The following is a 14,349-nucleotide window of genomic DNA, read 5'->3' as shown; positions in this document are numbered from 1 at the left end:
AAAAAAAAAAAAAAAAACTAGATCCATCATTGATTTGAGCTCTGCGTTTTAACACAAAAATGAATTTCCTTTAAAAAATTTACATGCCACATATAGTTTCACCCAAAATATCAGTTATTGTTTAATAATTATTGTTAGTTATCAAATATTAAGAAAACACTTTCTTTTGTAATTTGAAAATGTTTAGTGGCTAATACCAAGATGCCACATTTTGTAGGAGGCATTCTGACTTCTTGTATGCCTTCATATAAAACTAATAGCCTAAATGTACATATTTTATTGTTACTAAAGGCAGAGACCCCAAAGGACACTTGAGCATTAAAAAATACATCAAAAGTTGCATTTTTGTAAAAAAAAAACCAGCACACGTTCACATTACAAAAGCATAATTTCAAGTGATAAAACTTGTTATATTATAGAATATTAGTTATTAGTTTATTGGCTTTATTGGTATCTGTGGTTCATTAAAGAACCTTAACATCTTTAAATCCTTACCATTGCACAAAAGGTTCTTTAGAAGCTTCTTTATTTTTACAATTTATTTTAAGAACTTTTCACTGAAATGTTCTTCAAGGGAACCAAAATGATTCTTCTTTTGCTGCATGTTTTTTCCACAAACCATCCAAATATTATTTTATTTTAAGAGTGTTTGCAATATTAATACAATTTGTAAAAGTGTAACATAATACGCTGACAATTCACTTTGATATTTTTAGACCTGTAAATCACAATATTTATATTTAGCAAAAACAGTTATTTTAGCACACAAAAAAAAATATTAAATTACCCCACTGCTCAGAATGAAGAATATTGTGACACGATATTGTTAAATGTTATTGATTAATGTGATGAACTACACCTGAACATTTGTTTGCAAATGATGCCATATGGTTTGATTTTTTGTATGTAATCCAATGAGAATTAGAAATTTAGACAATGTGGCTTCAATAACCAAATATTTTTTTGGACCAATTTGACATGGCAAGTTAAACTATGTAGTTTGTCAGTTAAGCAAAAATGGGGATCCCCCATTATTTCCTCAAAAAACAACTGTTATGTGGTATGTTGGTATTATGAATATACCATGGTAAATTTGAGTAAGGGTTAAATATAATTTTTTAACAAAAAAGCGTTTACACCTATTTAGAACAAGTGAAAGAACTACATTTTAAAAATGCTGCAGTGCCAAATGAAGATGTTTTGGAAGTTTAATTCAGATCTACATGTAGTGCAATAATGAGGGGGTGTTTTTAACTGGACCATCCATGATCTGACTTGCAAAAATGCAAAATGCAAAAAGCCACGATGGATAATTTTCCAAAAGTTCACTCTTTAGGTGTGTGCTATGTGGGTTATTCAGGATATTACATTATCCATTGTTTTACATTATTTCTGCATAAAATAACATAGCTGTCAAGCAGGTGGATTAAAATAACAGACACTAATATGTAAGGTCAGTTTTTCTCTTTCTGCCAAGCAAGGATTAAGTATTCACCACTGAGGGATGAGTTTTCACTATTTATGTCTTAAACGGAACATATCAAACCATGATCCAATAGACCATTCCCCACAAAATGACTAAAACATTGCAGACCTAAACCACTAAATCTCGATTTTGACAGCATAATGATAAGATCTCAGGCTGAAGCGTCACCTGTAAGTCATGACTGTAGTATTCAGAGCTTCAGGCACACACACACGCAGGTCCAGGTGCAGCGGCCCAGGGGAACACGGAGGACCGCGGGATGAGCGTCTCACACTAGACCTCAGGCTTGAACTGCGCTCAGGAGCCTGGGAAAAGCTCATTAACTCGATCAAAAACAGACACGCTGTTAATGGTGCTACAATAAATCTTTTTTTCTTTACCCTTCCTTATCTTTTGATAACCAATTTAGCATTTGTGAAACTGTATGGAACAATTTCTTACATTTTCTAAAGAAAAAGTCTGGGGTTTAATGCAATGTTCAGGATCCAAGATAAGTTTATGGGATTTTTTTGTTCATCCATTTATTGTTCCCCAGGCATAAACTCTCTTTCATGTTTGGAGTAAGAACAATTGTATACAGAACAATATTTCCTATTTCAATATATTTAAAAATGTAATTTATTCCTGTCTTCAGTGTCACGTGATCCTTCAGAAATCACTGCATAGAAAGCTCAAAAGAAAAGCATTTTTTGAAATGGAAAATTGAATAAAACAAAAGTCTTTACTGTCACTTTTGAAGAATTGAATGCATTCTTGCTGAATAAAAGTATTAATTTCTTTAAAAAAAAAAATTACCTGAGTTTTAAACCGTAGTTTATATTTAGATTTGCTTATAATATTAATATAGTGATTCTTTTCTAATCAAAAATGTATAAAAATTAATAAAAATCGAAATATTTTAACCTAACACATATGAACAATTTATAGAACATACCTATAAACCGTTCCATCAATATACATTTTGTTTGATATAGTTTAGCATTAAAACACACGAAAATGACTGAATAAACACATTTAATAAATATGACACCAGTGGATCACAATAACCCAAACTGATACACCGAGTTGGATTTTCACCGTTCCACTGAATATTTAAGTAACCTGACTGAGTGATTTTCAGACTGTCCTTTCAGGTCAAGTCCTGAGATAACCCTTTTGTCCATATACACTTTTTAAAAAAAACATAATTAACCCTAGATTTTTTTTTTTTTTTTTTTTACCATGATAAACCCCTTTCAGAGCGCTCGTTATCATTTTCAAAACAAAAATTTGTGTCATTTTCAGAAACATTAGCCAAATCCTTTTAAACAAAAATGCTTTAAAATGGCTTTTAGTACAAGGGGTCAGCGGAGCCCACTGTGGAGGGCAGGGGTGTGAAGTGACAGTCAGCACATCTGGTCACATTAATAATGCAGAGGCCTTTAAACGGCAGTTTGTCACTTATTGAGTGCTGCCTGCTGAAATCTACACTGACACCCAAGCTGCTGCCAAGGGACTCTACCAAATGAGAGTCGGATGAAGAGAGGGGGGAGAGAGGATGAGAGGAGAGGAAAGAGGACAAACAGCAACGTGAAACTTCTCATGAACACTGTCTGCAAACGGTTAAAGGGGTCCTATTATGCTTTCTTACATTCAACTTTCTTGAGTGTGTAATGTTGCTGTTTGTTACAAAGCACAAAGTCACTCCAAAGTGAGTTATTCTCTTTATCAGTGCAAACAGTTTCTGAACTCCCTGAAACGCCTCCATTGTAGTCTTGAGTTTCTTCCGGGAACAAACAGGTCACAGTAGGCTATTCCTCATTTAAATAATTCCCACTCAAGGCATATGCAAAATATAGTGGTGAGGCCTGTGGTTGAATTGTGATAGTAGTGTTAAAACTAAGGTTATGGTAAGGGTGATGTTTCCTAAATTCACTCAAAGCAATTGACCGATCACAACACACTGGTCCAGCTGACCAATCAGAGCACACTGTGCTTTTTGGAAGGAGGGGCTTCATAGAGACAGGAAATAAACAGGGCTACTTTTTTTCAAAACATCATGAGCTAAGTTGATCGTAGTGAGCATTGGTGCCAATGGTTCTAGTCTAGGGTTATGATGCTTTTGAGAAACGCAGCCCAGAGTGTTACTGACAGACTGGGAAGACTGGTGCTGCAACAATGTAAAAATCTATTCCAGCAGACCCCAAAAACAAAATCAAGACTTAGAAAAAAAAAACAATAAAAGGTCCCCTTTAATTTCTGAAAGAATCATACAACAGATTTATATAAATTTGAATATCCAAATGTTTATTTAGAAAAAGCACACAAACATCAAAAACCAACAAAAAAATTGAAATGGCAACTTCTTTGTATCTTTTCTTTGACCAAACAATCTCTCATGATGATGCTAAACATTTTCCAGCAAAATAAATTTGTTACAGCACAAGGCAAACTGTGTACTGTCTCTTAAGGGCAAAATAAAGTTGCTCAAAGGCCTAATAAACACTTAAACAGGTGCTGATGAGTCAAAGGGAGTTCAGCTCGCAGGTGAGCTGGTGTGTGAGTGTCCAGGAGATTGCCTGTACTTGAACAGACGTGTTACACGTCAAGTTTATTTCCCGGTGATGAGTGGGTTCCTCAGCACCACAATGACGGAGTCGCCTCTCAGGAACATCTTAGAGATGTAACGATCCTTGTTCACTGGCTTTGACTTCTTCTTCCCCTTGCCGCTCTTGGGCACCTCTGTCCACATTTCTTTCACATTCTCCAGAACCATGTTGCAATGCCTGAAAATCCAGAGAAAAGAGACAGTAGCATTTGTTTACATGCACCCAAATAATCTGCTCTGATTAACGGTTCAATCGGACTGAAAAGGTTCAATTGAATGAAAACTCGATCAGACTTTTCAGATTTCTTAATTTTATATTTACATGAATGATGTGAGCCAATTCATTTTATAGTATCTATTCACATATTTTTACAGTAGCGGTTTATCTACAGCGTTTGTCTCTGATGCAGATCATAAATGATTTTATACTTCCACAGAGATTCTGAAGTGTGCATTGAACACAATACAATGAACACTATACATTCCCGTGAAGCCACGCTAGATTATTTGTGAATGGAAGTGAAGTGACGCAACTGACAGACTATAAAGAGCATACTATTTTCAATGGTCGCGAACTAAACTCAAATGCATTACCTGCAATTTCAGACGCATCTTGTGTCTCATTCAACCACATATTGGGTGGCCTAATGTTCAGTTTAAAATTACATTTTATACAGAGAAATATAATATAATCAAATATACTTCATATTAGGGCTGAACGATATTCTGTTTTAGCATCGACATCGCGATGTGCGAGTGAGCGATAGTCACATCGCCGGAACATGCGATGTGAAGGGTAGTAGCACAGTAGCACCAGCGGGAGATTACATGCGCTTCATGAGGCACGCGCGCGGTCTCTTGCTCTCTCTCCCTCTCTGCCGTGCACGCTCTGTCTCACGGGCGCGCTCGCTCTAGATTACGGAGATTTTAACTAATTTGCGGGCATCAGCCGCTATCAATATGCGGGAGACTCCCAGAACTTCCGGGAGACTTGGGATGTCTGTATTTCTATACTGAAATAATATCAGCATAAAAATTATTGATTTTTCATATTTTGGTGCCCCCTCAGCTCTTGGTGCCCTACGCACAGCGCGTGATGCATTTGGTGGGAGCGACGGCGCAGACAGGCGGTATGGTGTAAAGCTGCTTTTTAAATGCGTTCTGCTTTTCTGTTTACAGAAATGTTCTAATTTTGGAATAAAATATTAAGTGACCTTTTTGTCACTTGTAATGAAGCTTGCTTATTAGTGAAATTATTAATATCATGGAATGGTAATTATTGACTTTAGCCTGGAGTTATGGCTCTCAATATCGCAATATATATTGTTGGGGGAATGTAATTAAATGTAATATTGCAATGTAATTTTTTTCCAATATCGTGCAGCCCTACTTCATATGCAATGAAAGAATAAGAAAGGCTGCGTTATAGCTTGAGCTGTGAGGTTTTTCAGCATAACACCGACACGCATATGTACAGCTGGCTAGTAATGAGAGGTCTGTAATCTGAGTCTGTGTTGTGTTTGAACTGGACATCTTGCTGCGTGTACGTCAGGCGAGTGTGTATTTTTTGAGAACGTCATGGGTTTGCAGAGAGCAATGAAAGGCTGTAAAAGAAATCCCTTATTTGGAAATGTTTGTGCATTTTATGCAAATGACTAACCTTGGGCACGTGATCGCTCATACAGAATACGCCAAATTCATTAACATTATAACGAGGTTAAGAATTTAGGAAATTCATGCATGAAGTTCTCCTGCGCATAGAAATCCGAAATAATCGACAAAATTAAAAGTGAATGAGACCCACTGTCTTGGCATATTTAAAAGGACTTAGCTTTTGTGTTATGATGTTGACACTGAGTTTAATAGTGCTTGAAATTTATATTTTATGTCAAAGTTTTTCATTTGCATTGTTCTTGCATTCCATGTTAAAATGTACTAGCCAATGGCGACTCGAGCTTTAGTGTGTCAGTAGAGGGTTGCAGTGTATATAATAAATCCAACAGAACATCACGTACCTGTCGAATGCTTTGACTCTGCCCAGTAGCTTCTTATTGTTGCGGCAGTTGATAAGAACCTGTGTGTTGTTTTTCACAGACTGGGTGAGGACTGAAAGTGGACCAGTGTTAAACTCTTCCTCCTCTCGCTTCTGGAGCTCCTCTGGAGTCATCTCAGATTTAGGCTTGTTTAACAAACTCCTAACAAAGCATTTCAACAGTTAGAATGTGTGGATGAACAGGTAACATGAATATCACTCAATTTACACCATATAGTTAGGTAAAGTATATGAAGAGAAAGTGCTCAAAATCCTAGAATACTACAAATTTAGAAGTTAATTAATGTTTTCAGGTATAGAAATCATATAATCATACGCACTAAATTAACGTAACGTTAATGATTCAGAAAGTAAGTGCGGAAAAAAAAGTAAACAATAAATAACTAAATTAGAGACAAAGCAAATATCCAAGCAATTTGACAAAGAGAACGCTTGCAAAACAAACACATACATATTATTACAGTTTATATTAAATGGTAAATATTATTAACTTAGGACGAATCCTAATCATCAGTACAATAGTTCATTGTAGCTGCTAACATTAGCATTAGTCTTGCTAAATGACCTTTTTAGCGGCCATAAAACTATAAACTGGCTATTTCTGTCCCAGCAGTATAACTCAAACATTTATCATAATATACGGTGTGCAGAAGAGTGAACTCACATGTTTTAATGGGTTTCGACTTCTCAAATGTCCTCAATGAAATGAACAACTGCACACAGGCGCCTCACGTTTCCACAACGTTAAAGTCACTTCCGGGTCTGCTGTGCCGCCTTACTCAGTTGTAAGTTCCGGTTCCGGTTTTCACCCGCAAAGTAAATAAACTTGTTTTTAGGTTTTTATGTTCAGTTGAGTTGTAGTGATGAGTTAATTATAATTAATCGTTTTAAACTATAATATTTAAACAGGGCTAGTTGTCACACAAGGAAGTGGTCTCAAAGGCTATCTCTCAGTAACTATTATGTTTTGAGCAGTGGTTTGTATGTTGATAGCAATCATCTAACGTTAGTTAACAGAGATCTTGAATTAATCTAGTATTATTATTATTATTAGGCTAATGTGTTATTTTTGTGTGAATTCAGCCCAACTAATTCCAATGTCATCATAATAACAAGGTTAATTCGTTGTATTTTTCCTTAATATATTATTATATATTAAGGAGTAGGCTACCTGTCAAAAGTTTGGAAACATTACTATTTTTAAAGTTCCCCAGGTTTTTGAAAATTACCTTTCATGCAGTGTTGTAATGCAGCTGTAGGCTATGTGAAAAACAAGTCTGCAAAGTTGTAAAGCTGAAAGTGCATCATAAATAAAGTTAGTTTATCTCAAAAGAAAGAGTCGACTCTGAACCGCTCAAACGAGTCGTTTTGAGTTTAAATCTATTTTCGCGAAGTTCACACGTAATAATTTATTTGCATAATGTTCTGTGGACAGGACTTGTTGTAGCTCGTTCGTGTGGATATCATGCGGTCAAGGTGTGCTCTCTGCTGTGAAAGTAAATTTGGTTTATTTTCACTTCCAAAGGATCAGTCTTTACAGCCGTATAATCCCAAACTTTGGCTGTGTTCCCTTCATTTTACTGACGACTGCTTCTCAAATCTTTTATGCGGGATTCGCAAAACGCTTGCTCTAGAAAGATGGGTCAGTAGTAGGCCTACCCAACTTATTTGGACCAACTTGTTCCTCAGAATCACAACCTGTAAGTATGACTAATTCATTATTGATACATTTTCTACTGGCGTTTAAAATACTTAGTTTTGTGTTTTATACCTATTGTGTAGGTCATCTCCTGCTAACTTGCTAAATCACGTTATTACTGTCTGTCTTAGGGTGACCATGTCCTCTTTTTCCAGGACATGTCCGGCAATGATTTCGAAATCGGCCAAAATGTCCGGGATTCGGCTTTTGCTTTCTACAGTCGCCATTCATTATGTTTACATTATTACATTATTTGACACTGACACGTACGTGCCAGCTTTGCAGGTCATGCATTCTGCTTCACACGGATCCCGACCAAGAAGAAAACACAGGAATTTTCTTAGCACATCAACCGATCACCTAATTCAGTCCGATTGAAACAAAGCGTGTGCATGTAAACATAATGAATGGCGACTGCAAAAGGCGAATTCCGGACATTTTGGGCGATCTCGAAATCCCGGGTGTACATGTCCGGGAAAAGAGGATGTATGGTCACCCTAGTCTTACTGAAATACTTCTGCTAATCAGCTGTGGGCCACTATTACCTAAAACTGCGTCTATTAATGCAGATTGTCTGTTGTTCTTACTACTGAGTAAAGATGATGGATGGAGCAAGATTTATTTTACCAACGTTTATGTTACATCAGTCATTCACGCTAGAGCTCAGCTAATGTATGCACCGTTATTGATACAGTTCCCAAATGTTCACCGCAAACATTTTTTTAAATACACATCAGTTTGTTGATGGACATACATGTACACTTGTTAATGCTGATGGTGAGGAATTACAGTTCCAACATCTCAATGTACATCAAACTGAGTAGTGTAGCCTATCACTGAGAAACATCCTGCTCAAGTCGTCCTTGCGATGGAAGTTCGGGTTGCATAACTAGTTCTTCCAATGTTTCATCTTCGAACTCGCGCTCAAATTGATATGGTAAAATTTACGTCATTGTTCATTACGGTTTAGTTTACAGTGTACAATCGCAGAGCTGTAGGAAGCCTCCAGATGGAGCTGAAGTTCAGTTATGGCAATAGGCGTTTTTGTTTTCGACACACGCGTTGTAAGCTGTAGACCAATCACAACAGACTGAGCTGTCTGGCCAATCAGAGCAGAATAGCTCGCAAAAAGGAGAGATTTCAAGAGATTGATTAATTTCATAGTTTAAAAGAAGACCCAGAGTCAGAATTATAATAAATTGAAGAAAAGTTTTACTGAAGATAGTTTAGTTTCATCAGCAGAAGTCAGCTTCAAGACTCACACAGGAGTTTGTAGGCTGCCCCGCTTACAGTTACAAAGATCACAGCAATTATACCCTTCACCAATGTCTTATCTACGTCCTTGCTTCAGGTTGAATGATTCTCATTGGCTAAGAAAAAGATAAAAATAGTATTTTTCCACACATATACAGATAGACTGAAGCATATCTCCATCGATTATGCAGCTGAAACTCGGACCCTGAAGTTGGGCACGTCGTGACCATCCAGGTCGCAGTCTTTGGTTGCTGGGTGCCAGCCTGTCCCGAACAACAACTCAGTCAATCTCCAATAATGCCAGTGGTTCCTTAACCTGCAACCAAAAAGACTATCACACACACCGACACATAGCTTTTCCAAGGTTGGATTTGGCCAGGCTCTAACTATAAACAGGAGAGTCCTCTCAAAACATCAAGATAATGTGTTCTTTCTCTCAAGGAGAGCTACACTTTAGTCTAACTGGAAAGTAAGGCTTTAACAAAGAAATGGTCCCTTAAAGTCTAAGGCTTAAACTATTGGCTTCAATGACCCCTATATGTTTTATCACGTTGAAGATCTTTCTCATACACAAAACAAGTCCATATTTAATTTCTGGAAGCCGGGCTAAATAAACACTGTTACTGCATTCAGATATCAAGTACAGACATTAAAGAATACATGAAAAGAACATTTCAGTAATAACACTGTTAACTTCTATAACAAATTCTATAACACAAAGTAAAATCTCCAGATAAGTCATTAAACTCATTTGATATTTAGAAGGAAACATATTGATTAATACCTTGATTATAATCACTCATATTGAAGCAGCAGTGGATTCCAATCCACCCCTTCAGAGTCGTTTGAGAATCATTTAAAAATGTGGTGATGTGCAATGTTTATTATGAGAAAATTAAACAGCTTTTTACTTTTGATGCATGTAATCCTGTTGTAGGAGACCACCAAAACAAAATGAGGAGACTTTAAAATAGCATAATAGGGGAACTTTAATATTTTTGAAAGAAGTCTCTTCTGCTCACCAAGACTGCATTTTTTTTTTCAAAAATAGAGAAAAAACACTAATATTGTGAAATATTATTACAATTTAAATAATGGCAATGGGAAAAGCTTTTTTTTTTTCTCAGAAATACTGAAGTCTGATTCAATCACACAGTGAAACTGCACAGATCTATGGCGCTGAAATTGGCCAGGAAAAGGGTATGAGAAGCTGCCTCATCTCGAAGAAGCCGTGGCCGTGCACCTCTGCCCGTATGGAGCAACTTGGCGCATGTCCTCCGTTCCAAAGTACCAAAATCAACCTAGCCTCACTCTTCCAGCCAGCAAATCTCCTTCCCGGGAGCAGTTCTCGATTCAGCCCAAAGGCAGGCCTGGCTCAAAACCAACCTGAATTTCACTCCCCCTCAGAGCCTTTCAGACAATGCTAGGCCTAAAGGCGGCCGCATCATTGGTAATTCAGCTGGGCCTGCTACACATGCGGCCCCTGCAGTATTGGCCGAAACCCTGGTGTGGCGAGCAGGACGAGGTCGAGGGCCGTGGGAGTACGGCGCAAGGCCGGTTGTGTGATTGATAATGAAAACAAAAATTCTTGAATGTTCACGGGTTCCCGCCTTCGTCTTCCCATAACATCTGAACCTCGTTACACCTAAGTTCCAGCCCATGCTGTATCAAGGTAGACCAAGGCTGTGTCATGGCCCTGGCCCCTTGGAAGGACCCTCATCTGTACCAGGCCCACTTGGGGTTGGTCTCCAGTGGGAAGGTGGTCTCAACAGATGCCTCCAACACGGGTTGGAGAGCTCTGTTCAAGGGCGGGCCGACATCCGGCTCTTGGTTGAGCTTGGAGAAACAGTGGCATATCAACTGCCTAGAAATTCTGGTGGTTTTTCTGGCCCTCAAAACCTTCCTACCAGACCTGAAAGGGCACCATGTCTTAGTCCACTTGGACAACATGGTAGAGGTGTCCTATATAAACCGCCAGGCAAGTTGAACCAAGGGGCAGACATGCTGTCCTGGGGCAATGTGTCCTCAGGGGATTGGATGCTTCATCCCCAGACAGTTCGCATGATCTGGAGTGTTTTAGGTAGGGAAAAGGTCGACCTCTTCGCTTCAGAAGACAACTCACACTGCCCAAAATTCTCCTCAAAGGACAGGGACTCGCTGGCCCATGAGTGGCTTAGCCTTCCCCTGTGTGACTTTCTTCCAGTCGCGCTGCTCAGGTCATCAGACGAATCAGCGAGGACAGATGCGCAGTCCTTCTGGTGGCCCCTCTTTGGCGGAACCAGTCATGACTCCCCGAGTTGATGCATCTGCTCACAGCAGCTCCCTAGCCAATTCTCCTGAGAAAGGACCTCCTCTCCCAGGCAATAGGGACGATTTGGCAACCCCAACCCAAGTTGTGGGCCCCTAGATGTCTGGTCCGCTATTGAATTGCATTCCCATAGTGTCTTAGGATGCAATTCAAGTGAACCGTATCGATAGGGAACATACTCGATTACTAATGTAACCTCGGTTCCTTGAGAAAACTGGAACAAGTATTGCGTAGCTGGCCGTGCTTGTTGGCCATGTTGCACAACTCGGCGCTTGCCGCTTTTCAGTCAAAAGATTTTTAAGATTATGGCGCGTTTTGCCCGTTTATATAGACTGGTAACCCCGGCCATTTCTGCAGTGCCATAGGTTCTTGCAGTTTCACTGCGTGATTCAATCAGCCTTCAGTATTTCAGTTTTTCCACATTAAAATCTCAAGGAACCGAGATTACGTTAGTATCTGAGTACATTTTCTATTTTAATATACTTTAAATATCATTTATTTCTGCAATGCAAAGCTGAATTTTAATCAGCCATTACTCCAGTCTTCAGTGTCACATGATCCTCCAGAAATCATTCTAATAATCATTCTATATATTTTATAGATATAGTCTACATATATGTGTCTACATATTTTACTTTTTAAAATATTTTGCTGTCATGAAATAGAGCAGTCTGATCTAGTGATCTGCCTAATTGAAGTATTCATGTATAGATAACAGAAGAATGTGTCTGGCCTCTTAGCCGTGGTGTGGGGTAATATTCACGGGGCAGGGGTCAGGTCTGTAGACCAAACAGACATCTCTTTGTTATGTGTCATGACTGACAGGGAAGACGGCTGTATGATGGGGTGAGTTTGTAAGACAGACAAAGATGTGTGTCTGTACGGTGCTCAGACTCCAGGGGATTGGCTTACTGCTTAGAGACAGGCGGGCGCCCGCAGAGCACAATCCCACCCATGTGATTTCACAGGTTGGTGAGTTTGCTCGGGATAATCGCACCCTATAGTGTGGAGATTTGAGGATCATGTCTGTGGAATTGGTTTACAAAGCTTAACTATGGTTAGGAAATACACACCGAGCCCAGAGTTATTCAAGTACATCGGCTTATGTTTTTACCTCTCCAGATCACTTCCTTCCTTCCAGACTGGGTTCTCTCTCGACTTCCACCATGCATCTTTGGAGTCTTACAAGTGTTCCTTATAAACAGAACATTTAGTGCAGTTGTGCCTAAAACCTCTTTAAGTTGTGCTTTAGACCTCTTTACCTATTTTGATAAGACCTCTAAGACATCTATGGGCATCCTTAATTGATGAAATTATACATAAACCTTTTATTTGATTTATTTTTCCAAAAAATGTTACATGTTTGAGCTTGGTATTAGTCAATTCTGTTAACTTTACAGTAAAAAAAACCGCAGCTGCGGTTGCCAGAAATGTACCGTAAAAATATATAGTAGTAAATACAGATTGAACTTAAGTTTGAAAACCACCTTGAAAACACAAGTGGTAAAGAGAAAACCACATGATGAATCAAAGTTCATCACAACTAGCTAATACATAGAAGGTGCACGGTGTCATACACGAATACTATATTAAAAAATAATTCAATAAACATAACCGTAATTAAACAGCATATAAGATGTAACATAATACCCTAATGTACATAACTGATAATAAATTAACCGTTATTTCAACGAAACAGCATCAAATGTGAAGTGTTACACAGAGAATTCTGGGTACGTCAATTTATAGTTTTTAACTGTAAATTATAAGATGACGTGTTCTTTTTCGAAAAGCTGTACATTTAACAGTAAAAAAATATAAAATTCTGTGAAACATCACATTAGATCACTATTACAAATTTGAATATATTATATATTATATGTAGTTTACAGACTGGTATGCCCATGTGGTTGCTTTTACATTTAAAAGCATTTAAAAGCGTAAATTAAAGGACTTGCAGAGCACAAATATGCAATAAGATCTGGAAATCCTCAATATCATGGCAGTACATTATAAAGATGCAAACCATGGAAGTTGTGACTCCCTTTAAATTATAGGCATAGAGCACATTGAAAACTCAATTAGAGGAGGTGATAGGCTAAAGAAACTCTTGCAAAGAGAATCATGGATTTACACATTGAAAGCTATATGCTTCCCTGGTCTAAATGGAGAACTAGATTTTGTTCCTTTTTTGTAATTCAATAATTTTTTTCTCTTCTTTTTTCTACCTAGTTTAATTTTTGTAGAAATATATGCTTTTTCTCTGTAGTTAAATTTACCAGAATTAATAATTGTAAGCAATTTTTGTGACACTAGTCATTTAATCATGTGACTTCCTACCTGCTCAACCTAAGCAGCTGTTATTGATTACTGGTCTTAACAAGGAAGTGAGCTGTTTGTCAAACACTTCAAGCCCTGACGAAAGCCCTGTTGGCTGAAACGCGTAGGCATGTTTTTATTTTATTAGACTAGCCATGGTTTATTAAAGGCTTTTTAATCTTCATCCTCCTGAGTGCCTCAGACCCTTATCTTTAAATATATATCTGTAAAACTGCTTTAGAATTATATTTAGTGTAAAAAGCATACAGAAATAAATGTCAATTAAATTGAAAAATGTCTTCCTCTGATGTAGTGTTTTTTTTCTGTGTTGGGTAGGTTTAGGGGTTGGGTTAGTGTAAGGGGACAGAATATACAGTTTGTACAGTATAAAAACCATAACATAAAAAGCCCCACAAAGATAACGAACCAGACGTGTGTGTGTTCAATTCAATTCAATTCAAATTTATTTGTATAGCGCTTTTCACAATACATATTGTTTCAAAGCAGCTTTACAGAAAATGCATTTCAGAAATGTACATACAAAAATACAGTTAGTTAATCAAATTTAGGGCATAACATATCGCCGGCGTTGGGTCGTCTCTTCACAGGCGTCGAGTCGTCTCTTCACAGGCGTTGGGGCATC

General features: G+C 37.9%; 1 protein-coding gene across 1 annotated transcript; it reads right to left on the bottom strand.

The window, feature by feature from the left end:
• Positions 1-3,699: 3,699 nt before the first annotated feature.
• snrpd2 (small nuclear ribonucleoprotein D2 polypeptide) lies at positions 3,700-6,895 on the bottom strand. The gene is made up of 3 exons (XM_079621229.1): positions 6,791-6,895; positions 6,089-6,268; positions 3,700-4,251 (listed from the first exon to the last, which is right to left on the bottom strand). Coding segments are annotated over exons 1-3 (357 nt in total). The 5' UTR covers positions 6,793-6,895; the 3' UTR covers positions 3,700-4,076.
• Between the last annotated feature and the right edge of the window lie 7,454 nt (positions 6,896-14,349).

This window comes from Phoxinus phoxinus (assembly GCF_949152265.1).
Source record: "Phoxinus phoxinus genome assembly, chromosome: 8".
In the NCBI taxonomy this organism is placed as follows: Eukaryota; Metazoa; Chordata; class Actinopteri; order Cypriniformes; family Leuciscidae; genus Phoxinus; species Phoxinus phoxinus.
Note: the sequence above shows the minus strand (reverse complement) of the source record. Positions and strands in the feature narration are given on the sequence as shown.

Bases quoted from the DNA above. Each gene is read 5' to 3' on its own strand.
- snrpd2 (XM_079621229.1), bottom strand. The intron at 4,252-6,088 runs GTACGTGATGTT...CTGGATTTTCAG, and splicing joins AGAGTCAAAGCATTCGACAG to GCATTGCAACATGGTTCTGG.